The 24,256-nt window shown below is 47.0% G+C and overlaps 2 protein-coding genes across 9 annotated transcripts in view; both read left to right on the top strand.

Moving 5' to 3' along the window:
* The first annotated feature begins 1,727 nt into the window (after positions 1 to 1,727).
* Positions 1,728 to 13,957, top strand: dbpa (D site albumin promoter binding protein a). Its single transcript, XM_061760048.1, has 5 exons — positions 1,728 to 2,482; positions 4,129 to 4,391; positions 5,110 to 5,290; positions 10,094 to 10,356; positions 11,274 to 13,957. The coding sequence occupies exons 1-5, from the start codon at positions 2,287 to 2,289 to the stop codon at positions 11,487 to 11,489; spliced, it is 1,119 nt and encodes a 372-aa protein (XP_061616032.1). The 5' UTR covers positions 1,728 to 2,286; the 3' UTR covers positions 11,490 to 13,957.
* Positions 13,958 to 17,561: 3,604 nt separating this feature from the next.
* grin2da (glutamate receptor, ionotropic, N-methyl D-aspartate 2D, a) overlaps positions 17,562 to 24,256 on the top strand; it is a 62,296-nt gene continuing 55,601 nt past the window's right edge. Inside the window, exons 1-3 of one of the 8 annotated variants that reach the window (XM_061760024.1) lie at positions 17,562 to 18,310; positions 19,991 to 20,025; positions 21,449 to 22,348. The gene's annotated coding sequence lies outside the window, so the exon portion shown is untranslated. Of the gene's footprint in view, positions 18,311 to 19,133; positions 19,218 to 19,990; positions 20,026 to 21,395; positions 22,349 to 24,256 lie in introns of those variants that run through there. The other 7 variants (XM_061760019.1, XM_061760025.1, XM_061760027.1 and 4 more) reach the window with 7 other exon arrangements.

Below are 24,256 nucleotides of genomic sequence, written 5' to 3'. Positions count from 1 at the left end.
ACTAGAGCACGTGACGTGAGAGCTGTAACATACACTCAAATGTAGTATACAAAATATAGAGATCAGTACGAATTCAGTTGCTATATATTGAATAGATTGATACTAATTGCATTCAGTATGCAAATACATATTTAAAAATGAGAAAAAAATATCTATAAAAGTCATTTCCATTATACTTAAGGCTAAGGATTCTTTTTAGGTGATAGTATAAATTCAAGGTTAGCTAGGAAGCCAAACATTTTTATTTATCAAGAACCTGTGTACAATTTTTTGGGTCTTGAATGAAGCTAACATGTTTTGGGAATGTGGTAGGAAACATCCACCTGAGTTAAGAGTCGAACCCAGAATCTCTCACCTGCGATCCAGACGTGCCAACCACTACTTCTAAGTGCCGTACTGATATTTAACGTAAAGATTAGAAATGTTGACAATAAAAGTGTGCCTTCTTACTTTCACATTTAAGTGAATGTTGCACACAGATACTTCAATGTTGTCGTTTAGCTGTTGTTTTGGTTTTTTTCACGTTTCGTCGCTTCCTCGCACGCAGGCTCCCTGCCGGTCACGTGGCCGTAGCATGGGGAACACGGTGGGCGGGGCGTGACCTATTTTCCTCCAATGGGGAGGCCGTCAGAGACTCCGGGAGTGACCTACATTCAGCCAATCAGCGCGAGGCGTGCGGCCGACACGTGCTCGCTCCCATCGCTGACACTTGGCGGGAGAACAGCGGGGACGAGTCGCGGGTGCGCGCGGCGCCTTCTTCTTCTTCCCCCCCCTCGCATGTGAACGCGCGTCGTTGTATCCAAGTGGACGGAAGCGCGCCAACATGGCGGCGGCGTTTGTTTGCACGCACTGTGACGTAACAAGCGTGTGTTTTCCCTTCTGTCCTCTCACGTTGTGTGTGGACCTGGTCGTGTGTTTATGCGCGCGTGTGTACGTGAGTGTGTGTGACGTGTTCGTGTGTAGCTAAGTGTGTGTGATGTGTGTATGCACGCATGAGTGAGTACGTGTATGTGTGAGAATTTGTGCATCAATGTGTGTTTACGTGTGTGCACCTGTGAGTGCGTGTTTGTGTGACTTATAAGTACATAAGTGGGAATGTGTGTGTGGTATTGTGTATGAAGATGTGTACGTACATGATTGTGTATTCGTGTAAATCGTGTGTCTATGTACATTAATGTGTGTGAATTGCGTGTTTTTGTGTGTATGAGTGTACAGTTTGTGTGTGTGTGCGTGTGTGAAAATGTGAATTTGGATTTAAACACTTGACATTCTGTTTTAATTTTTCAAGGGGGGCGTGGTGTATTACAACCAATCACGGAAGGGCTTCCACATGGGGGCGTGGCCTTCTACTCGAGCGGCTTCCGGAAATCTTGTGTTGCCTTTCACCCATGTGGGACAAAAGGCTTTCGCCAAATTAAAAACAAAAGGGTGACGCATTGTTATTGTTGTCAAAATATTTGCCGTTTTATTTTTTCTATGCAATAATTTAATACAAATAAACACAATAATGGTACTTGTAAATGTAAACTTGATATGATTTAAAATAAATAATTTTAGAAATTATTAAAAAATTAATGACTCAAAAGCATGTAAAATTTATATAAGTAAATTTCATGATTTACATTTGCTCTTTTGCTCTTTCCCATCTTTTCTTGCACCCTGAACGCAGCGAGGGGGCGTGGCCGTCGTATTCAAACCAGTCCTTCCCCGTGAGCTGTGACGTCACAGGAGCGGCTCGTGTTGGTTCCAGCTGACAGCAAGAGAGAGAGAGAGAGAGAGAGAAAGAGAGAGCGCGCATTGGAGCTGTGAGCAGCATCCATCCATCTCGCTCACTCTCGCGTGTTGTTTTTCTTTTTATTTGTGTCGTCTTTATGGTCACACATTTTTACGCTTTCTGTCTTTTTTTCCCTTTTTTTTTTTTGTTTTTTGGGGGGGTGGGGTGCACTTTTGCCAATCTTGTCGCCCACTCTCACGTGCACGAGGAGGCGTCGATGCCCACCGGGCGGAGGGGCGCTTGAGTGGCCGCGCGTCCCGGAGATCCAGCGCACGCTCGGCGGGGAGAGCAGGGACGGAGGGGCGGGGAGCACCCGGGGGGTGGGGGTCGGGGGGGGGGGGGTCTTAGCAGCCATGGGGCCGTTGTGGAGATAAGAAGAACGCTTCTTCTTCTTCCTCTTCTTTCGACGTGCGCGCGCATCGTTTTGACGGCGCGCTAATTGGATTATTTTGATTTTGGACAGGTCGCCCACTGCCCCCCCCCCCCCACACACACACACACTCTCGGAAGTTATGTCCAGACCTCTCGCTCAGCTCCTGCCGCCGGATCTTCCCGCGGCAGGGGCCAGCCCCCAGTTCGGGGCCCCCACCCCGGCCTCGAGTGGCCCCCCGGGCGGGCACCTGACGTCGATGACCAACCTCAAGTCCCTCCTCCAGCTGCCAATCAAGGCCGACCAGCGAGGCACCAAAGACTGCTGCGAGATGAAAGGTGAGAGTGTCTGTGTGCTCGTGCACGTGTGTCGCCGTTACTCTTAAAGGGACAGTATCAGTAAAAAACAACAGTTACATAGTTGGGAGGTGGAACGTTAGACGCACTGTGTGTGCGCGTGTGTGTGTGGCAATCAGTTCATTGTATGTCGATATGGGAACTATAACTGTCTGGCTACACACACACATGCACACGCATGTACAAACACATACACACACAAATGTCCACATACATAAATTGTACACAACACAAATGTACACACAAAAAGAAATGTGCACACACACACACACACATTCAAACGTACACACAAACAAAATTGTACACGCATACAAACACAAATGTACACACAAATACAAATGTACACAAATACAACTGTACGCTTTCACAACTTTACACAAACACACACACACAAATAAACACATGCACACAATTGTACACGCACACGAACACAAATGTACACACAGGGACAAATGTACGCAAACACACATGCACAAATGTACACGTGAACATAATTGTACGCGCACACAAACACAAATGTACACACAAATAAAAATGTAAACACAAATGTACACAAACACAAAAATACACGCACCCAAACACACAACTGTACACAGACACACAATTGTACATGCAGACAAACACAAATGTACACACGCACACACACACACACAATTGTAAACACACCCCCTCTCCTCTTCCTCTTCTTCCTCCTCATCGTCCTCTTCCTCTCCCCGCTCTCTTTCGTCACGCTCGGCTTGACACGTGTCCGAGCTCTAATTTGCATGAACAAGCTCACATTTGCACACTTCCTGCTCGGCACACAAAGTCAAACGCATTCATCACGGCGAATCGCGACCAATAAGTAAATATGAATATGAATCCTAATCCCCTCAGTGGCCTTGAATGCAACACGAGCGCCGATGTGTGTGTGTGTGTGACATGTCGACCACGCACGGTCATCGAGTTGTCGCTGACATCGACGTTTTTGTTACGATGACTCCTCGTCCTTCACTTTTGATTGACGCTGTCGGATTTGTTCGGGATTATTGATATTCAAACGGCAGCACAGCGGCAACCAATCTGTCGTTTGTCTACACGTGCCAACATCGGCTGGCGCGCTTGACGGCGATGAAGAAAGCGAGATTACGGAGGCCTGCGCCGCCGAAGCCGTAATCTCTCCCGTGCGTTTGCCACATTTAATCCTTTCCGATTTCCTGCCGGTGCTCTATGTCTGCGCTCCCAGCTGCTGGACGCACGCGCTTACTTAGCGTTGCGTTATTGCCACACGTTTCAAGGGTCAGCGTACGATCCGTGCTGAGGCTAAATCTAGAATCTAGATCTAGATCTAGCGTCTATATTCTTATCGTAGGTCTTTCCGTTGTGTCTGCAGCGAGTTGGCAGGGACATGCGATTTGAATGTAGTCACACTGCCACGTACGACATGCTAGGTATCTCACAACACATCTTGAAAAGGTCTCAACAATGACCATGACTAGCAAAGCAACATCCCATGATACATTACAACGACACCGAAAAATGATTTTCAGTTTCCGGAGTCTATACAACACGGTTGCAAGGCAATGTCAAGGCACTCAGAGACAAACAATTGACAATGCTAACCAGTGACAATCTTTCCTCCTGACCAGATAAAAATAAACCTTTGGACTCGGATGAAGACTCGTTGGGATTGGCCGGCGGTGCCGGCGGGCCCGGCGCCCTGGGCTCCGGCGCCCTGCGGCCCAATTCCCAGTCGGCCTTCCTGGGCCCGCTGCTGTGGGAGCGGACGCTGCCCTGTGACGGCGGCCTGTTCCAGCTGCAGTACATGGACCTGGAGGAGTTCCTGACCGAAAACGGAATGGGCATGCACGGCAACGGGCCCAGCTCGGCTAGCGCGCAGATCCCCTCGCAGGTAGGAAAGTGGGAGATACTTCAGGACAGGGCGGAATGGGACAGGACAAGACAGGGTGGGATGGAATGGGATGAGAAAGGACACGACAGGATTGAGACAAGATGGGGCACGACGTGGTGGTACTGGGCTGGACGAGACAGGCTGGGACAGGAAAGGAGGGGACAGGGAAGGATGGATGCGAAAGGACAGGATTGGATAGGAAAGAATGGGACAGGACAGGACAAGATGGGGAAGTTAATGGCGGCACAGGAAAGGTTGGGACAAGGCAGAATGTCAAAGGGGAGGATGGCACTGGACAGGACAGGACACAAAAGGATGGTACAAGATGGGTCAGGGCAGGATGGATCAGGAATGGGTGAGACAGGGATTGACAGGACAGGATGGTACGAGACGGGGAAGGACAAGAAAGGAAAGGTCGGGACAAGGAAGGACAGAATGTCAAAGGATGGGATGGACAGGACAGGATGAGAAAGGGTAGGTCTTGTAGGGGCAGGACAGGACGAGAAAGGGCAGGATGGGTGGAATAAGACAGGACTGGACACAAAATGACGGATCAGGAATGGATGAGAGAGGGCAGGACAGGACAGGGGTCGTGTTCCATCCAGCGCTAGCAGATTGTGTTGGGAGTGGCTACTGAGTGCCAAAACCCCTGCAAAGAATTTGTGTGCAAACAAGAGGACGATAACAGCAAACCCGTTTTTGTTTTGTGTCTCATCAGAGCTCCCAGTCGGCGGTGCCCAATCAGAGCTCGCAGTGCCCACCCAGCTCTCCTTCGCCGTGCTCGTCCTCTTCCTCCATGTCCTCCTCATCCTCCTCGTCCTCCCTGCTGGGACTGGAAACCGTCCAACCCCCGCCGCCTCAGCAGCAAGGGATGATGGGAGGACCTGAGTGTCTACATGGTGAGTGACTTGCTACGAAGTCAACATTGCCGAACAGCTCATCGATCACAGGGACGGTACAGGATCGTATAGCACAGGACGGTACAGGACAGGGGGTCGTGGGTCAGGTGGGGCTGCTGTCTGAGTACCGGTCTAAGTGTAACATAGGTCGTGCGTAAGCGAACAGCCTAAAGCCGTGACTAATGTGCAAAGTTAATACCCGACACTCACTTGTCCCACCCTGATGTGTCGAAAGCCATTGTACACAACACTGTATACAGCATTGTGCGCACTATGTGTACACTATTGCATATTATAACATTTTCTACAATATTCTGTCCAACATTGTATGAGAAATTGTGTACAACGTCATGTACAATGCTGTGTACGTTTATGTATTCTGAGGTTAAGATTGGTTGAGTGTGCATCACACAAAGCAGAGAAATAGAAAAGGTACTGCAGTCTGACTCAGAGAATACACAAGTATGTGTGTGTGTGCGTGCGCGTGCACTGTGAACACGTGACGGAACGCAATATGAAGCATCGAGCCAGAAGTCCCCGCGGTGGAAGCAGCGCTCGCTTGCTGAAGTGTTACTATGGCGAGAGAGAGAGAATTAGATAGATAGATAGATAGATAGATAGATAGATAGCCCTATAAAGGATAAAAGATGGCCTACAACCTTGTTTCTAATGATTAGGATGATGATGATGATGATGATGGTTGATGATGATGATGATGACGTGCGATGCATGTTCAGCGTTGACTTTCCCGGTTGGAAGACTCGAATGACAAGCAGTTGTTTGAAGGTTTAGAATTACCCAATGCTAATTTTCGCTAGCCACTCTATGGTATTTTACATTATATGTTAGCACTAAGCTAGTGGACTTTTGTTAACACACATAAAGACAATGGGGCTGTTTTGTACCAATTTTTGCCCCTTCCCAACCAAGGACGCCAAACACCAGACAATCTTATGTCTCGCAAAATTATCCGATAAGTTGATCCTTAGGTCTGAGGTGCGTTAAAAGTGGATCTGTTTCGTCCGGGTCGGGACCGAGGGCGCGTGTGGGTGTTATGTGTTGAGATTATCGGAGCACACCACACACAATACGACCAAACCTTTTTTTTTTTTCATCTTCATGTGTGGGGTCAGTGGCAGATAACATAAAAATCGTTACGTGCGCACCAGGCCTTCGACGAAATGGTTTGGTTTGGCTGAACGCTGTTGTTAAAATATACGTTTATTGAATTTTTTTAATCGCGGATTGGTCTGGACTAGAGCATATCACCCGTGAAGTCGGGACAAATCCACTCTTAACACACCTCAGTATCATCTTATAGGATAATCTTATGATACAAAAGCGTTTGGCGTTTGACGTCCACGGTGGGTGAGACACAAAATCGGGACAAAAACTGCCAGATCGTCTTCACGCGCGTACCGGCCTTTAAGTGGTTTGAGTCCAACATAGTCTGCTGGTGTTACCTCCCTCAGGGAAGCGGGGATGATGGCAAGAGTTAACGCAGCCTCACTGTGACGAGAGGAAGGCGAGGAGAGCGAGTTGGCTTTGCATGTTTTGAAATGTGTGCTCTCCGCCCGCCTCACACGCTCGGGCCATGTGCCGGCGCCACGTCACGTGCCGCTGCAGGGAGCCCGCGAGGGGACGGGTGGTTGGGGAGGAGGGAGGGAGGGAGGGAGGAAAAGAGGCAAGCCAGCTTCTCTTTGCACGGGAGCGCTGGTCACATGACCTGGATGGGCTCCAAATGCATTCCATTTCAGAATCAGAATGTAATCACAAGTAGAATGCTGCCTGATTGAAATGCTGCGGAGTGAAACGCAAAGGGACAAATGTTGAGCGTGTGACTGAACAAAGGCAGAAATGAAATGCACAGAGGTACATGGGTACGTTTAGTCGTGGGAAGAGTGGGATACTAAAAGGATCGATTTCCTGAATGAGCTGAACATTTTGATGTTGCAATGGTTTAAATCAGCCACGAATTATGGAAGAAGGAGGTAAATATGTAAAATATGTTTGCATGTGGTGAATTTATTGGGACAATTTGGGAGAAATGTATAATAAAAGAGTAAAAATACAGAGATGTTTACAATAATTTCTTAAAAAGATTCTAAGGATGAAATAATTCATCCTTATTTTTTTATAATAACTATTTATAATTCATTAACCACTTATTTAATTTTAAAAAGTATGTGTAAGATTAGTTCCTTTACAAGAAACCAATTAACCACTTATAATAATAAAATAATTCATTACCCTTCTTTGCTGTATTATTTATACTTACTTTAATTACAATTAACTAAGCAGTTCTGTCAAAATGTGTCTGTAAAATGTATTTTACTCATATTTATTTGATGATTTACGATAAATCGCTTAACCAATTATTGAATGAGCGACATGCATATCGTTACATCATTAGTGTATCTTTTAATATTAATACTTGTTAATTAATTCATTCATTCATTCATTCATTTCTTAATCGTGCACGAGCTCACCTCTGATTGACCTCTAAAGCCGCGGCACGTCACCCGTCACATGTCATACGTGTCAGGGGCGTGTGCGGTGATGTCACTCAGCTCGTTTACATGCGCACGGGCAAAATGTGCGGCGAGGTCGTGCGAGGGGAGGAAGCGAGAGAGGGATGAAGGAGGGAACACTCGCGTGTCCACACGCTGACGACATAACTTCGACTCGCTGTGTTGACAGGAGCGCAACTGCTGGGCGTGTCACCTGTGTGTGCGCGCGGGGGTCATAGGGTGCAAAAGTACTCACACTTTGTACCTAAGAAGAAATACAGACAAAAAAGTAAACATCAAAAAAGCACAGACTCTAAAATGTAGTTTTCTTGTTTAAAAAAAATGAAATCAATTAATTAAGTACAATTTTAAAAGTACATACTGCGGAATGTACGTTTTGAGTAAAAAAGTGGAAAAGTAAAAATACTTAAGTCAAAGACTCTGAAATGTACTTTTCAAGTGCAAAAGTAAAACGTAAAAATTATTATTTTTTACTGAGCTATTTTGATGAATTGCCACAAAATAGTTTCCCAAAATGGTAAATTATCTAATGATAGCAACTGTAAAAACCCACCTTACTTTTACAGTGCCTATAAAAAGTCTACACACCCCTGTACAAATGCCAGTTTTTTTTCTTGTCATTAAAAAAACAAATGAGACCACGATAAATGTGACCTATAACCTGTACAACTCAATTGAAAAAAAAGAACTCTTTTATAGTGGAAGTGAAAATCGGTTTATTTTGAGATAATGTGGTTGCACAAGTGTACACACCCTCTTAGAACTGGGGATGTTCTCATTCAAACTCATGTTAAATGGAAGTCACCACTCACCTGCCACCATTTAAAGTGCCTCTGATTAGCCCCCCAAAAACGCCTGTTGTTCTAGTAGGCTTTTCCTGATTTTATTTCATTTTTTATGTTTTTTTTGCTTTCAAATCAGATGTGATTTATTCATTCTCAACATAGCCGCATGCCAGTTATGAGCAGGTCTGCACACTTGTGCAAGCGAATTATCCCAGTTGACGCTTGTGCTTCCTCTCGTGCACCAATACGCATTTTTGGGGTTGCCCCCCCCCCCCCAAAAAAAGACAAAAACAAAACGAAAAATGAAAACGTTTGAAAAAACAAATAAAAAGAAAAAGAAAAAACATTTCTCCACATGCTTGCGTGGGGTTTCTGTAGGTACTCCGGCAAACAGGCAAACTGTAAGATTCGACTTAGTCAGGATGAGCTAGGACCAGATGCGAGGATGATGAAGAGGGTGATGATGATGAGGATGATGCACAGACAAACAGATGGAGCGGCAAGTGTGCGGAGGCGGATGAAGAGGCCGGCGTGCACGTGCGGATTGCTGTGAAAAGTCCGCGCACGCACACACACACAGGTGGAGGCCTTCAAAGCAGTCGCATCAACAGCAAGCTCACGGTTGCCCTGGAAACATCGATTCCCAACCAGAACGGGGGTGTCGGTGTTGTTGTTTGCTGCGTTTGTTTAACGATGGTCTTAATTCCGAACATTTGACACAGGTGCGGCGCCTCCGAAACGACACCTGCGTTCCGTCGCGCGTGTGTCGCACTCGACACTTGATCAAATCTCCTCATGATTTCCACGTGCTGGTAACATGTCGAAAATGTGCACATTCTGCATGGATTTCAAATTTTCAAAGTTCAATACAAACGCCCCCTCGCCCCGGGTTTGTGGCCACAAAGTGGTAGGAAGTGAAATGAAAAGATCAGATCATGAGAAAAAGAAAATAAAGTCCAACAATATCAATGAAATTATAAGTAAAGCCATTGATAATATAGAATAAATCCAATTGGTGCTATAAAATAAATGCTATGACTCAAAAGAGGAAGCTATAGTGTGACTCTGGCGACACCCATTGGTGGAAAATAAATCATTCGCTCTCTCTCTCTCTTTCTCGCTCTCTCTCATCTGTTCATCTTTCCATCTGTCTGTCCATCTTTCAGTACTGCATGTAGTGAGAAAGGCAAACCCACAATGTAAATAAAAAAAAATCTAAAATAAAATTATTCAATATATGAATTAATTATGCATAAAATTTAAAATAAATACATTTTTAAAAGGAGTCCTTTTAAAAGTTATGGCGACACCTGGTGGTAGAGAGTGAAAAAGTGCAAAGCGACCAAAAAATATAATACAATAAATCAATACATAAAGGATATGCAATAGTCATTGATTTGAAAATGAAGCCATAGTGTGACTGGCGACCCCCAGTGGTACGGAGTGTAAAGTCAGGTGACTCACGCCCTCTCGCGGTGCCGTTCCAGGTGGTCAGGTGGTGGGCCAGGACGCGTCCCCCTCCTCCAGCGGCCCTTCTGTCCCGGCCGTGGCGTCCACGGCGGCGGCGACGGCCAACGGCAACGGTGACATCCAGGTCAACTTTGACCCCGACCCGGCGGACGTGGCTCTGTCCAGCGTCCCGGGCCAGGAGGCGTTCGACCCGCGGAGGCACTGCTTCAGTGACGAGGAGCTCAAACCGCAGCCCATGATCAAGAAGGCGCGCAAGATGCTTGTGCCCATTGAGCAGAAGGTACTACAACTCCCACAATCCTTTGCAACGCTAAGCTGCATGACATGTGTCCTGGCTGGTACATAGATAGATCAGTGGAAGGATGACAGACAGACAGACAGACAGACAGACATACATGAGGAGCTTCATGGATGTTCGTGGCAGTCTGCAACCACGGCAGTTGTACTGGATAAAGTTATGCGAGATTCATTCAATACATCATGGCAGATGATTGGTGATAGCTAGCCAGCTACCGCTAACGAGCCGCTATGCTAACTAGCCGCTAAGCTAACTAGCTGGCTTAATAGAGGCAGATGTTGGCAGCCAGCCAGCATGGATTTATGCATTTTACGGCACCGAGACGGGGCAAAATAGACCACGGCCACGATGCTGCAAGGGATCCTGGTTAAAGTAAGCCAGTGTAAGCTGAAGAGAAGCGTTTTGGCAATATCTTTTTGCGTGACATTTTTGCTTGCTTCTTGTTGCTAAACGGCATCAGTGTACTCTCTTTCTAGTGTTGTGACAAAATCTGTGACCCCAAAAAAACAGCAACCAGGGCGCGACAGATAGTTTTCAAATAATCAAATTGGAGTTTTCATTTGTCGTCTTTATTTTGGAATAGTACAAGGACGAATGACTCCATGATGATTCGCTAGTTATTTGTTACTGTCAGTGCGAATTGTGACTTGGGATTTAGACGGCGAGTCCAAGCACTAATATATAATACAGTTGGACAATTGAATGACAGATTGATAGCTAGAAAAACATTAGCATTAGCACCTTCTGAGTTTTTTGCCTCCTCCCCGCTCCTCCCCCTCATCACATAACTGACCCTCATGCCGTTCCCCCTCCCACTTCGCCCCTGTGTGTCTCCCTCCCACTTCCTTCCCACCACACCCCCCCACACATACCGCAACCCCCACCCCCAACCCCGCCAGGATGAGAAGTACTGGAGCCGGCGCGTCAAGAACAACGAAGCGGCCAAGCGCTCGCGTGACGCCCGCCGCCTGAAGGAGAACCAGATTTCGGTGCGCGCCGCCTTCCTAGAGCGCGAGAACGCCGCGCTGCGCCTGGAGGTGGCCGACATGCGCAAGGAGCTCGGACGCTGCCGGAACATCATCAACAAGTACGAGAGTCGGCACGGCGACCTGTGAGCGGGACGCCCGCGAGGAGACGGCGGAGGAGGAGGACGGACGGCAACCAGTCAACCCTAACAACAGCAGCACTTTAGTGGAAGTCCGACAACCGCAGGAGGAAAACGCTACGCGGCGCTGCGCGTTTTTTAACGTGTCACCGTAGCTCGCTCTAACTGTCCACCCCGTAATTCCCACATGTCCCACGTACGGCGTCCGATCACGTCGTGTTTTTTTTCCCCCTACATGGCAAAGTCTATTTTTCAAGCGGCAACCATTCAATTTAACAACAGCAGCACTTTAGTGGAAGTTGCTATGCGGCGACGCTATGGGGCTACGTTTGTGAGAATGCTACGCGCATACACTACGTTGCAACGCTATGCTGCAACGCAATGACACAAAAGTATATGTCAACGTTGTAGGGCAAAGCTATGCGGCAATGCTATGTCGCAATGTGCGGTAGAGCTATGTGGCCACGCTATGCGGCAACATTACATGGCAACGCTATGCGGCCATGGTGCCATAGCGCACTCCCACTTTACCAGTCCCTGATCTGGATTTTCCACACACGTCTGACATACCGCATCCGCTCGCTTCGTGTTCTTTTCTATGCGAAAGTCTACGCTATGTGCCCACGGTATACGGCAACGCCATGCGGCCCACTCCATGCGGCCGCTCACGTCCGAGCCGTCACTTTAATGTTTGGTCGCGTTCTTTTCTACATGTCAAAGTCTATTTTTCAAGCGGAAAGACAGGAAGCGTGGCGGCCGGCGGCCGGGAGATGGATGTCTATTTTTCTACGAGCAGGCCAGCAGGACTTTTCTAGATTTTCTACGCCAGGCGGCAACCGGTCACCCGACGTCAAAGAATCTAGCCGGTGGAGGCGGAACAGAATGTATCTCGTCCAATCAGGGATTTCATACGGTGCAAGAGGCGGGGCTTAGTAACCATTGCGAGAGGTGAGAAGGAGTTCGGAGATCAGACGCTCGTTGTTTTTCTTTCTTTTCTTTTTTGAGCGATTTCTTTCGCCGTGTCTGATTGGCTCGCGGGTCGCCACGGTAACAGACGCAGTGCACGGCCGACACTTTTGATCGGCACCTTTGCATTTTACTATTCCTGTGTACAATTGTACACGTGCGAGCACAACACTCAGAAACACACACAAACATACTATACATGCACACACACGCACCATAGATATTTACACACGCACAGACACAAACACACACTCATATACACGTCATTGTTGTTTTGGACTTCGATGGTGCTGATCTGAAACGGGCCTTCACCTGACACACACACTCACACACACACACATTTTGAACTGCCTATTAATCCTTTGTTTGTGTTTGAGTTGATCTTCTCTTTGTGTATCGATGAAAGCGTATCTAGATTTACACGTCTATACCTCCTACCTTCAAACCTTTCCAGCCATGATGGATGCTCCCTACTAATACTGTACTCTTCTACTCTCACTATATATATATATATATATATATATATATATATATATATATAAACAGTATGTGTATATGATATATGCTTGAAATGTGATTCTCGTTGTAATATACATAAATGAATATATTACAGAGGAAAAACAAATCCTTTTTTTGGGTCATTTTTCTCAGGTATTTTTGTCTGAGTTATTAAATACACATATTTAGAAAAATTCTAAGCAAAAAAAAAAAAAAAGAAATGGAACATTTGCTTGCAAATTTTGTGGCTTGTTGACGTTGCAAGGTGGGAATTGTTGTCGGATCTGTCTTTTGATTGGTTGATTGACGATTGCTTTATTTAGCCACAAATCAGCTGGGATCATCTTCACCACACGCGCTCACTCGAGTGTTTCTTTTTTTTTTTTTTTTTTTTTGTGGGGAGACCAAAAACCAAACGAAGCCTGAAAGGTAAAAAAAAAAAAAAAAAAAAAAAAGTTGAAAAATGTTCTCAGCTTGTATTGTGCTTGTTTTTTCTTCTTCCACTTCCTGTTATTCCCTCAATTCACTTGAATTCCATGGAGCCCAAGTGCATTCTGGGTGCTGCACTTCCAACATGGTTGTCCACTTTTGTAGGTGGAATATATTTAGTACAGAAACGGCAACTTGGGACTTTGAATTAGGAATGTTCCGGAGCGTTTTCATGCTCGGAAGGCGGCGGCGGGGAAGCCATGTGTGTGTGTGCGAACGACTTTTCTTTTTTGGGGATTTTGAAAGTCGGTCCCAATTGTTTGAGACTTTCCGGACGTTTTTCTATATTGGATGTGTTCCGCATGGTGCAAATGGTGGCCTCCTGGCAGGTAACCATGGCGACGATAATCACAGCCTCCTTGTTTTCCTCTCACAACTTTGTGGATGGCCACGTTCCCTACTGGTGACTCTTGAGAACTACAACTCCCTGCGGCGCCACCTAGCGACGTGGTGACACCTTTTTTTTTTTTCTTGTGACGACGATAATGGCGCTCTGACACCAATAAAACGTTCTCCTTTCCACCATTTGAGTTTTCTTTATTTTTGTGCATTTTTTTTGTACAACACAACTATTCAAAACAGTCACGAGATTTTAATATGATTCTCCACAAAAACTTACACATGCCGAATTCTTGATTGGAATTTGGTCAGATTTTGTACTATAGGTTGGTTTGACACTCGCCGAGTGGCAGTGTCAAACTTGACGAGTTCCTTCCGACTCTGTTGCCGTGACAACCACAAAACGCACAAGGTTTTTCGAAATTTGATTGACTTCTCCCTCTCTGGTGCGTCATGCGAGTTGGGGCAGCGGCAGCACCCTCTGGTGGCCGCCGTGAACAACTCACGCGGCAGGCACCGTGCGGATTCCATCATCACCTCAATTCACCAGAACATTTTTTTATAAATCGATGCAAGTGAATGCATAAACCAGGTCAAAATTCACACGTGCACGTTTGTGTTGATGCTGTGTGTGTCTGTGTGCGCATGTGCCGCATAATCTATTTTGACTCACTGAGTTGTCCTCCTCGACCTTGAGCGCCCCCTGATGTCACCGACCTGCGTGTGAAATGTCTCCCCCCCTAAAAAGACTGAAAACTAGTGCCCATAGATGCTACAAGATGGCCGCAAAGCATTAAACGCTCCACCATCATTCCAGTCCCCAAGAAACCTGCAATCTCGGTTCTGAATGACTACAGGCCTGTCGCTTTGACATCTGTGGTCATGAAGTCCTTTGAACGTCTCGTGCTGGACCACCTCAAGAGTGTTACAGGTCCCCTGCTGGACCCCCTGCAGTTTGCCTACCAAGCGAACAGATCTGCGGATGATGCAGTCAACATGGGACTGCACTTCATCCTAGAACACCTCGACAGTGCAGGGACCTACGCGTGGATCCTGTTCGTGGACTTCAGCTCAGCGTTCAACACCATCATCCCTGAACTCCTTTCATCCAAGCTTCTCCAGCTCAGCGTCTCACCTGCCATCTGCCAGTGGATTTACAGCTTTCTGACGGGCAGGACACGGCAGGTCAGGCTGGGGGAGGCCACCTCATCCACACGCAGCATCAGCACTGGGGCGCCCCAAGGTTGTGTCCTCTCTCCGCTGCTCTTCTCTCTCTACACGAACGACTGCACCTCAGCCAACCCGACTGTAAAACTCCTGAAGTTTGCAGATGACACCACTGTCATTGGCCTCATCAAGGACGGTGACGAGTCTGCATATCGACAGGAAGCGGAGCGGCCGGAGCTGCGGTGCGGCCGACACAACCTGGAGCTGAACACGCTCAAGACTGTAGAGATGATCGTGGACTTCAGGAGGCATCCTTCGCCACAGCTGCCCCTCACGTTGTCCAGCTGCCTTGTGTCAACCGTCGAGACCTTCAAGTTCCTGGGAATTACAGTCTCCCAGGACCTGAAGTGGGCGACCAACATCAACTCCGTCCTCAAAAAGGCCCAGCAGAGGATGTACTTCCTGCGGCTTCTGAGAAAGCACGGCCTGCCACCGGAGCTGCTGAGACAGTTCTGCACAGCGGTCATCGAATCGGTCCTGTGTTCTTCCATCACGGTCTGGTTTGGTGCTGCTACAAAAAAGGACAACCTCCGACTGCAACGGACAATCAAAACTGCTGAAAGGATTGTCGGTACCCCCCTACCCACCCTTGAGGACTTGCACGCTGCCAGAACTAAGACAAGGGCGTGCAAAATCCTCTCGGACCCTCCCCACCCCGGTCACCAGCTCTTCCATCTCCTTCCCTCAGGTAGGCGCTACCGATCAATGCAAACTAGAACTAGTAGACATTCCAACAGCTTCTTCCCTCTTGCAATCAACTTCTTCAACAGCTAACCTATAATTCCATTACAACAAGCTGGCAATTGTTTTGACTTGAGTTCGTTGTCACATTTCTGTGGGGCCAATGATGTATACTCGTGCACTCGCTGTAGTTGTCTCGCCATGCTGCACTATTTGCATATACTGGCCACTCATGCCAGAGTAGCATCTGCCCCATTTGCACACTGATTGAGGAGCATCTGCAACATTTGCACAACCATTGTCCCAGATTATCGCACTACTCGTCACTTTAAACCGCATGCACTCCTTGAAGTGTCAGCGCCCTTTGCACAACGGTCATTGCACCGGACTATTGCGATATTAGTCATTCGAACTGCTCTAAGTGCTCGAGGACTCTGCATCTTTTTGCACAATTGTTTTTTGTCAATGTCTTTATGTCTCCAAAGTGTTCTGTAAATTGACTGTCTGTTGTACTCGAGCGGCTCCAACTACCGGAGACAAATTCCTTGTGGACATACTTGGCAAATAAAGATGATTCTGATTCTGATTACTGTTGTCGAAGTGAAACTCCTCAACTCACCTCAACAAAGTTCCTTGAGACCAAGATGCAGCAAGATGGCAGCAAAAAAACTAATTTTGTCTAAATCAAACTCCTCGTCTGACCCCAACATAGTTGCTGTACTCCACGTTGACACAAGATGGCGGCAAAGCACTATCTTTGGTCAAAGCAAACTTCCTCTACTCATTTCAGCATAGTTCGTTGACACCAAAACGCCACGAGATGGCAGCAAAGCACTACCTTTGTCGAAATGAAACTCCTCAACTCAATTCAGCTTAGTTCCCTGATACCAAGATGCCACGAGATGGCTGCAAAGCACTATTGTTGTCTAAATGAAACTTGACCACAAATGGTCCCCACGACGCTGACTTGAAAAAACTGCAACATCGCAGCCGTCTTCATTACCCAGAGTGCTCTTTGCGAATAGTCGCCACCCCGTCATTAGCCCTCCACGAGCGACGCCCCCGCGGCCTGAGGAGAGTTTCTATTTTCTAGTTCCACGTTTACTTTTAGCGGGTAAACGAGCTCTCGGCCTCACACGCCGCCATTTCCAAGCCATTAAACACACGCGCACAGTACGCACACGCAAGATTTAGCCAGCGTTCAAAAGCAGACGCGGGCGCCGGCGGGCTGGCAAGCATTTAAATTTCATCTTTTGTCGGCTCAACTTTTCCTCTCACGTCAACTTGGAATGTGAGGCACAGACGAAGCGCTTAAAAGATGAGTGCTCGCGCTGCAGGCTTGTTGGCCACACGCACGCACACACACACACACACACGCACACACACACACACAAACCCATGTACATACACGCGCGTACACACAGACACTTTCAGAATCAAATAATATGCAAGCCATTTATTTAAGAGGAATGAGTTTGAGTAATATTATGCGATCATAATTTGGTGAATATTTTGTGTTTAAAATATTAATATAGGCAATTAGAGTCCTTTTTCGGTCGGGTTTTTTTGGGCAAATTATTGGAACACTTTGACATTCCCGGGTTTGGGACCAAGCCTTGCCGTGAATAACAAAAATCCGAAAGTAATTGATGCCCCCTATTGAAAGGTTTATAATTGCCAATAGATGCCGCAAGATGGCGGCAAAGCACATCGTGAAGCTCCTCAACTCACTTCAACATGGAATTGTGGAGTCAGTTGAGGAGGAGCAAGAGCGTTTGTTATCCCACAACGCACTGCAGGACGCACACAGAGGTTCTTTTATTCCAGTCTTTTCTTTCATTCTTTCTTTCTTTCTAAAAGTGCTGTCACGCTGTCCTGATTTCCCTCCTCAGGTGGCGGCCGGTGGTGTCACAGCAGGTGTGCTCCAGGTACCGCTAATGAACTTCTTCCACAGAAACACTAATCATGATTAACGAGCCCCGCCAGGAGGCGCCTGAAGACGGAGCCGAGGCGGCCGGGCGAGCGCCGCGGCCCAGGAGCGTCGAACGATCACAGCGCGGAGGCTCAACGGAGCGGAAATGTGTCAGCGTCGATGTGGCCGATGTCCTCCTGCCTCCCTGGGCAAAACGAGGACGTACGACCGAGGCGCCGCCGTAAAGACTGAAGACGGCGCCGTGGGTCAGCTGGCTGAAAACCGCCGAAACATGCTCGTTAGTTTAAGGTCCCACGTTGATGACATCACTTTCCAATTCAACAAAGATGGCGGCGTGGCGAAGCGTGTAAGTCGGCCCCTCCCTTAACGACGTCTTTATTCGCCTGGAATTGCTCTCATTTTTCCGGCGCGGCCATTCCATTACAGTCTGTCCCATTACACTAATCGGAGCCTCATTGGCCTCAAACGAACCGCTGCCACCAACACAAAACTCAAAACATTTCAACCTGCTTTTTGGGGACCATGAACGCCCCCTACTGGCGACACATCCCCCCCCCCCCCCGTCCGCACAACCCTCTTTGCATTCCACTGTTTGTGCCTTTTCTTCTTTGATGTTTTCAGGAGTGACTTCCAAGTGGTTCTGCATAATCCCATACTGCAGTTAAAAATGAAAGCCACCTTAGCGCAACGCCTGTCAGGTAATAACCCTTTTTATTATGTCAGAGCTTTTAGTGCCGGAGGTGGGCCAAAATAGGCTGATGCAGCGGGCCGCCTCCAAAATTCACATCCAGGAAAATCGGCGTTCTTCCTTCTTCAGCGCATCCATCGCGAGCCCCGTGTTTACCTTCATGTTTAATTCACCATCCCGATGCGCTTTCGTCTCGCCGGACGTCCGCTCAATCATCACGTCTGCCGCGGGGCGACATCGCTGTCGCTTCATTGACAGGAAGTAGATGAAGTCAAAGGAATTTGCTATCGGGGCTGTTCAAGTTTAAAATTGTTCTTGTTTTTTTTTTTTTTTTTTTTTTGGGGGGGGGGGGGGGGTTGGCGGGGGGTTGATATGTCAAAGTCTAATTGTAACGATTTTTCTTGATTAGAAGTGTTGTTGGTGCAATAAGTGGCAATGACAGCGGCCACTGCTAAATGTAAATTAAAAAAGGAGAAAATTACTGTGGAATCGCTTTATTTTGCAGGTATGTTTGTTTTTTTGCTCTAAATGAGCAATCAGTATGGCTCCAAAGAAAGCAAAACTGCTAGTGTTACTGTTATTAGGGTGCCTAAACAAATGACTCGTTTTCATTTATCTGTATATTGTACTACATTCATTTTTATATACACACTGATAAAAACAAGGTAAACATAACTTCATTTTGGGGTTTGTTCTGGAAAACCCTCCCCCCCCCCCCTAAAAATCGACTAACTCAAATAAAGTCAACTTCTTAAATAGGTCTTAAATTTCTGCCTCGAAACGCCGTCGAGACCAAAATAAATATTCCGTCCGGAACCATATTTGCGTCAACCGCCATGTTTCACACGGACATGTATTGCAAACGCACGCCGTATTGCACCAGAGAAAATATTGCCAATAACGTCAGAGGAGCATCTGTAAGTGATTTTTAAGACACTATTAGATGTGTAATTTACATATAACATGATGTATGAGTGAGCTGAATGGTAGGTAGCGTTTTCCTTTTTTTTTTTTTTTTTACCTAAAATGGTAATCGCTAATGCGCTAATGCTAATCGCGATTGCTAAGCGTTTAGCATTAGCTAATTTTGTTGGCTCAAAAACACAGAATTTATACCATACACTCGGTACCAACATATGTAGTTTAAGTACAGATGTCCACCACTCATAAATGAGAAGAAAAAAGAAAAAGAAAACAAAGAAAGAAACAAAAGAAACAAACAAACAAAAAACTTTTTTTGGGGGGAGGGGGCTACTCGCTGGAATAGTTGTTAGCATAATAAATTCTGAAAAGATTAAATAGTGACAGCCCTTACTGAAATAATGACGAGTTCATCTCAATTTACTCTGTGAATTCTGGACGTGTTTAGTCAAGGACCAATCTGATATAAAGACCGTTCTGAAACACTATTGATAGATTTATTTATTTTATTGCAGTCAGGCTTAAAAAGCTATAATCAAGCTAAAAAGAAATAATTTCTCGAGCAATTAAGTGAAAACGGATCGTTTCCCACGGCACACCTGATGATCTCTCGCATCACATTTAACGGCACAGTGGTTGGGAATCACAATCAAAACAACGTGCAACTGAAAAAATACACCTTGACCCGAATGTGTTTTTCACATGAGACGGAGTTTTTGCAAGTTGCAAACTGGTGCTCTTTATGCTCACTGTTGTTCATTTTCACAAGACCCCAAGACGGGACAAGCCGAAAGAAGAAGAAGAGTAAGTCATACATACAGTACATCCGCACACTGTACATATTGCCAGCCGTTTGAAAGCATTTTGACTCATCTTTCAATGAAGTCCCACAGAATATAAGAAAGAATAGACTCTTCTTGTCTTTAACCAGAAAAAAAAAGTTTGTTTTTACATTTTTCTTTGCTTTAGTAATCAGCAGTAGAACATGGGTTGTTTGCACCAAAAACACCGGTTTCTCAGCCAAAAAGCAAGGAAAATTAGATTTTTGCGAAAGAAAGTTCAAGCGGAAGGGATTTTAGTTGCCAAATATAAATGATGAATTACTGTATATGTAAATGTGAGTACAGTAATGGAGTATACGTATGTACGTAGTCACTTCCCTTCACTGCTCATGTTCCACATTTCCATGTAAATATGGGCAAACTAGAACAGGAAGTTTCAGAGCCGAGCTCAGCAGAAGCGCGAAAGAAGCGACCCCGACCTCACCCGGCCTCGTCTCGGCGGCTCGCTAATGGATGTCGGGAGCGCTGCATTCCCGCCGTTCTCCATCGAGCGCCGCGCATTATTTGTTGCTCGTTATCACCGCGGCGCCTCCCCGGGTCACAAAAGTGGCAGGATGAGGAACATTAAACCCGCGGAAATGAAGAGAAAGAAAAAATAATGCCGCTCGCATTAGCGCCTTCCATACTTTCCCGCCATTACGACCGCTCGCGCAACAAAAGAAAATGTGCACTGGACTCGCACATGCAGGACAATGCTGCCCTGCATTGCACTTGCACTGGTTGCGATGTCACTTCCAGTTCTGGCATGCCAAATTAGGGTTCCAGATGAAGGTTAGGGTTCGACTTTCAAGCCAGCTTTGGGGTTTTAAACCAGGGTTAGGGTTGAAAACCAAAGTTAGGGTTTTGGGCCATGATTAGGGGTTTGAAATAAGGTTTCAAGCCAGAGTTAGGGTTTCAAACAGAGGTCAGAGGTTCAAATTAGGGTTTCAAAGCACGTTTAGGATTTCAGACCAGACTTAGGGCTTTCAAAGAAGTGTTTTGAGTCAGGGTTAGGGTTTTAAACAAAGGTTAGAGTTTCAAAGTAGGGTTTCAAACCAGGTTTTGGGTTTCGAGCCAAAGTAAGTCTCTCTACGGTTTGGACCCGTGGTTACGGTTGCAAAGTAAGGTTTGAAAAGCGTAGGTGGAGAGAGGAAGTGGAATCCTTGATGTTTTTTTTGTTTTTTTTGCCGGTATAGATTTCTTTTAAAATTTTGTAGCGACTAATGATGTCCTCTTAGTTGATTTGTATTTATTTACAAAAAAAATTGTCTTTGCAAGCGCAAGTAAACAAGAATCAAGACGTGCTCCATCACATAAGTCTATTTTTAGATGTTTTTTTTGTTCTATTTTTAGACGTGTCGCCAATACCTGACCGGCCGACTTTTGGATCTTTCTGTTGACGTCAGGAGGAGGACGCGGCACGCGGGACGGCGCCTCTTGGAGGCTGGAGAACCAACCGCGGGATAAAGACCAACTCCATGATGATGATGATGATGATGATGATGAAGACGAAGAATAAGATAGAGATTCCAAATGTAAGTCTGCATTAGATGTCTTCATTTTAGCCAGCACTGCAAAGGCTTGAGCGGTCAAAGGAGGCAAGGAGGCAGGAAAGGATGCAGGCAGGATGGCATGTTGGCATTCAACATGTGTATGTTTTCAAGCAAGGGTTAAGGTTTCAAAGTTGGGGTTTTGAGGCCTCCTGGTTAAGGGTTTCAAACAAGGGATATGGTTTCACATTTCGGGTAAGGGTTTCATGTCAAGGTTTCAAGGCAGGGTTAAGGGGTCAAAGTGTGTACTGGAATTCTTCGCTGTTGCCAGCTCCTGCGTGGGCCGCCAAGCGTCAGGAGCGGAGCGAAGGAGCCGAGGAGGCAGGAAAGGAAGGACGCGGTGGCGGCGACTTCGTTTGCATTCAACACGTGTAGCGAGCCAGGCGGGTAGGGGAGGGGCCGAGGCGAGAGAGAGGGCGGTGGAGAGAGGTTGCTAGGCAACGGGGGTACATACTGAATGTTAAGCCAAGAAGTGTCGAGGCGGGCGGGCGGGCGAGAAACAGACGCTGAGGCGGCAGCAGCAACATGTAGCCACGCCGCCGCAGCCGAGTCGAGTCGAGCCGAGCCGAGCAGACCTCATCTTTGGCTTCTCGGGGTGTGCGGAAATACGTGTGCGACATGACGCGTCCGGATGCCGAGGACGCCGTCCCGCCACGGGGGTGACGAGGAAAAGGATGTCCGGCGGAGGGATGACGGATGGATGGAGTGAGAGAGCAGCGCCAGGAGGAGGAGAAGAAGAAGAGCCTCACGCACACGGTGAGTACACGCGCGCACGACACCTGACGCCGGCTTTGCCCTTCACGCCCACACACGCACAAGCACACACACACACACACACACACACTGTGTGCATAAACGTGTCTTTGACCCTTCTGTCATTGATGTGCGTGTGTGTCAGTGTGCGTGCGTGTGTGTGTGTGTGTTTGTGCTGCCAAGTTCCAGAGGTGTGACTCACGTGGGACATTTGTCAAAACATGCACGCACACACACACACACACGCACACACACACACACACGCACACACAGTCACGCGCACACATTCACACACATATGAATACATGCAAGCACACACAAGCACACACTCTCACACACATGCAAACATGCAAACACGCACACACACACATGCATGCACACATACATTTATACACACACAAACACACACACACACACACATGCATGTACATTCATTTAAATACACATGCACACAAACAAACACACAAACAATGTACAATAATACACACAAACTTGCACACACAAATGTACATAAATACAGTACATACATACACACACACACACACACACACAGAGCGCACAGACACTTGCAAAAACACACAAACGCATAGCCACGTATACTCACACGCATACGTGCGCCACTGCGCCCTCCTTCCAGCGTCCTGCAGTGGGGTCTCGATGTCCCCCTACACACACACACACACACACACTCACACACACACACACACACACACACACACACACAAGCTTTAGGGCACATATAACATTATAGCAGCACGCGCACTCCAGCAGCTGGTGCACACACGCACTGACGCACGTACACACAAACACAATAACAACAACACAACACGACAAATGCAACAACAGTCATCATCATCATCATCATCATCATCATCATGATGCAGATTACCCTGAGGCACATTCAACAGTTTGCGCGCACGCACCCTAACCCATTGACGTGTTGCCATTTATATTTTCATCTGTGCTCGCTTCTTGATAGGCTCCATTTTGTTGTAGTTCCTTCACTTTGAGGCAGCGCGGTGACAAAGCGGTTTGCATGTCTGCCTCACAGTTCTCAGGTTTACTGGTTAGAATCTGGAGTTAGCAGGTTAGCCTGTTAGCGTGTTAGCTTCATTGAAGACGAAGAAATTGTCCATCGGTGTGAACACCTGTTTGTCCATATATACAGTATGTTCCCTGACATTGACCAACAACCAGTCAGTCAGCTGGCATTGGGCTCGAGCTCACGCGCCACCCTAATGAGGTCGTGTTGTGTCGTCGTGCGCCGGCTGAGGTCAAGATGCCCGGCTTCAGGGGACTGACCCGCATGCCCTCCAATTTTGGCTCATGCCCTCAGAATTTAGCAGGTGTGCCACAGGAAGTATGAGAGGAAGTAGCGGCGGCGTAAGAGGAAGTAGCAGCAGTCTAACCCAAGAAGCAGGACGGGAAGTTGTGTCATAACACAGGATGTAGTCACGACATCATACAGGAAGTACGACAGGAAGTAGCACGTAGGTTAAAAAGCCAGTGGAGTGCAGAATTTTGGCTGCGTTTGCCCCATAAGCGTCTCGGACTGGATGCAAGTTGTCGTGTGTCATCACTTCCCACAATCCATCAGTGCAAAGCGGAGGCGGCGTGGATAAACCTGCCCTGTCCGCGTTGTCTCCACGCCAAAGTCGCACATTTATCATATTTTGATGCTAAACCGGGTTGATACTTTATTTCATTCACACACCCGCGCGCACGCAAACACACACACGCAGACGGACTGTGTGGGCTGGGCCTCGTCTTCATTGATGGGCTGAATCACGCAGTTTGGATGCTTTCCCAGGAATCTTTGCCATCCTCTCTCTCTTTATTTATTTATTCATTTTTGGATTCCAACTTATTGGCACAACACAACACAACACATGCTCAAGGCAACAAATTGCC

Source organism: Phyllopteryx taeniolatus, chromosome 21 (assembly GCF_024500385.1).
Source record: "Phyllopteryx taeniolatus isolate TA_2022b chromosome 21, UOR_Ptae_1.2, whole genome shotgun sequence".
Lineage (NCBI taxonomy): Eukaryota > Metazoa > Chordata > Actinopteri > Syngnathiformes > Syngnathidae > Phyllopteryx > Phyllopteryx taeniolatus.
The sequence above is the reverse complement of the archived record's forward strand: the minus strand, read 5'-3'. Positions and strand labels throughout refer to the sequence as shown.

Bases quoted from the DNA above. Each gene is read 5' to 3' on its own strand.
- dbpa (XM_061760048.1), top strand. From the start codon at position 2,287: ATGTCCAGACCTCTCGCTCAGCTCCTGCCGCCGGATCTTCCCGCGGCA. The intron at 2,483-4,128 runs GTGAGAGTGTCT...CCTCCTGACCAG, and splicing joins AGACTGCTGCGAGATGAAAG to ATAAAAATAAACCTTTGGAC. The intron at 5,291-10,093 runs GTGAGTGACTTG...GTGCCGTTCCAG, and splicing joins AGGACCTGAGTGTCTACATG to GTGGTCAGGTGGTGGGCCAG.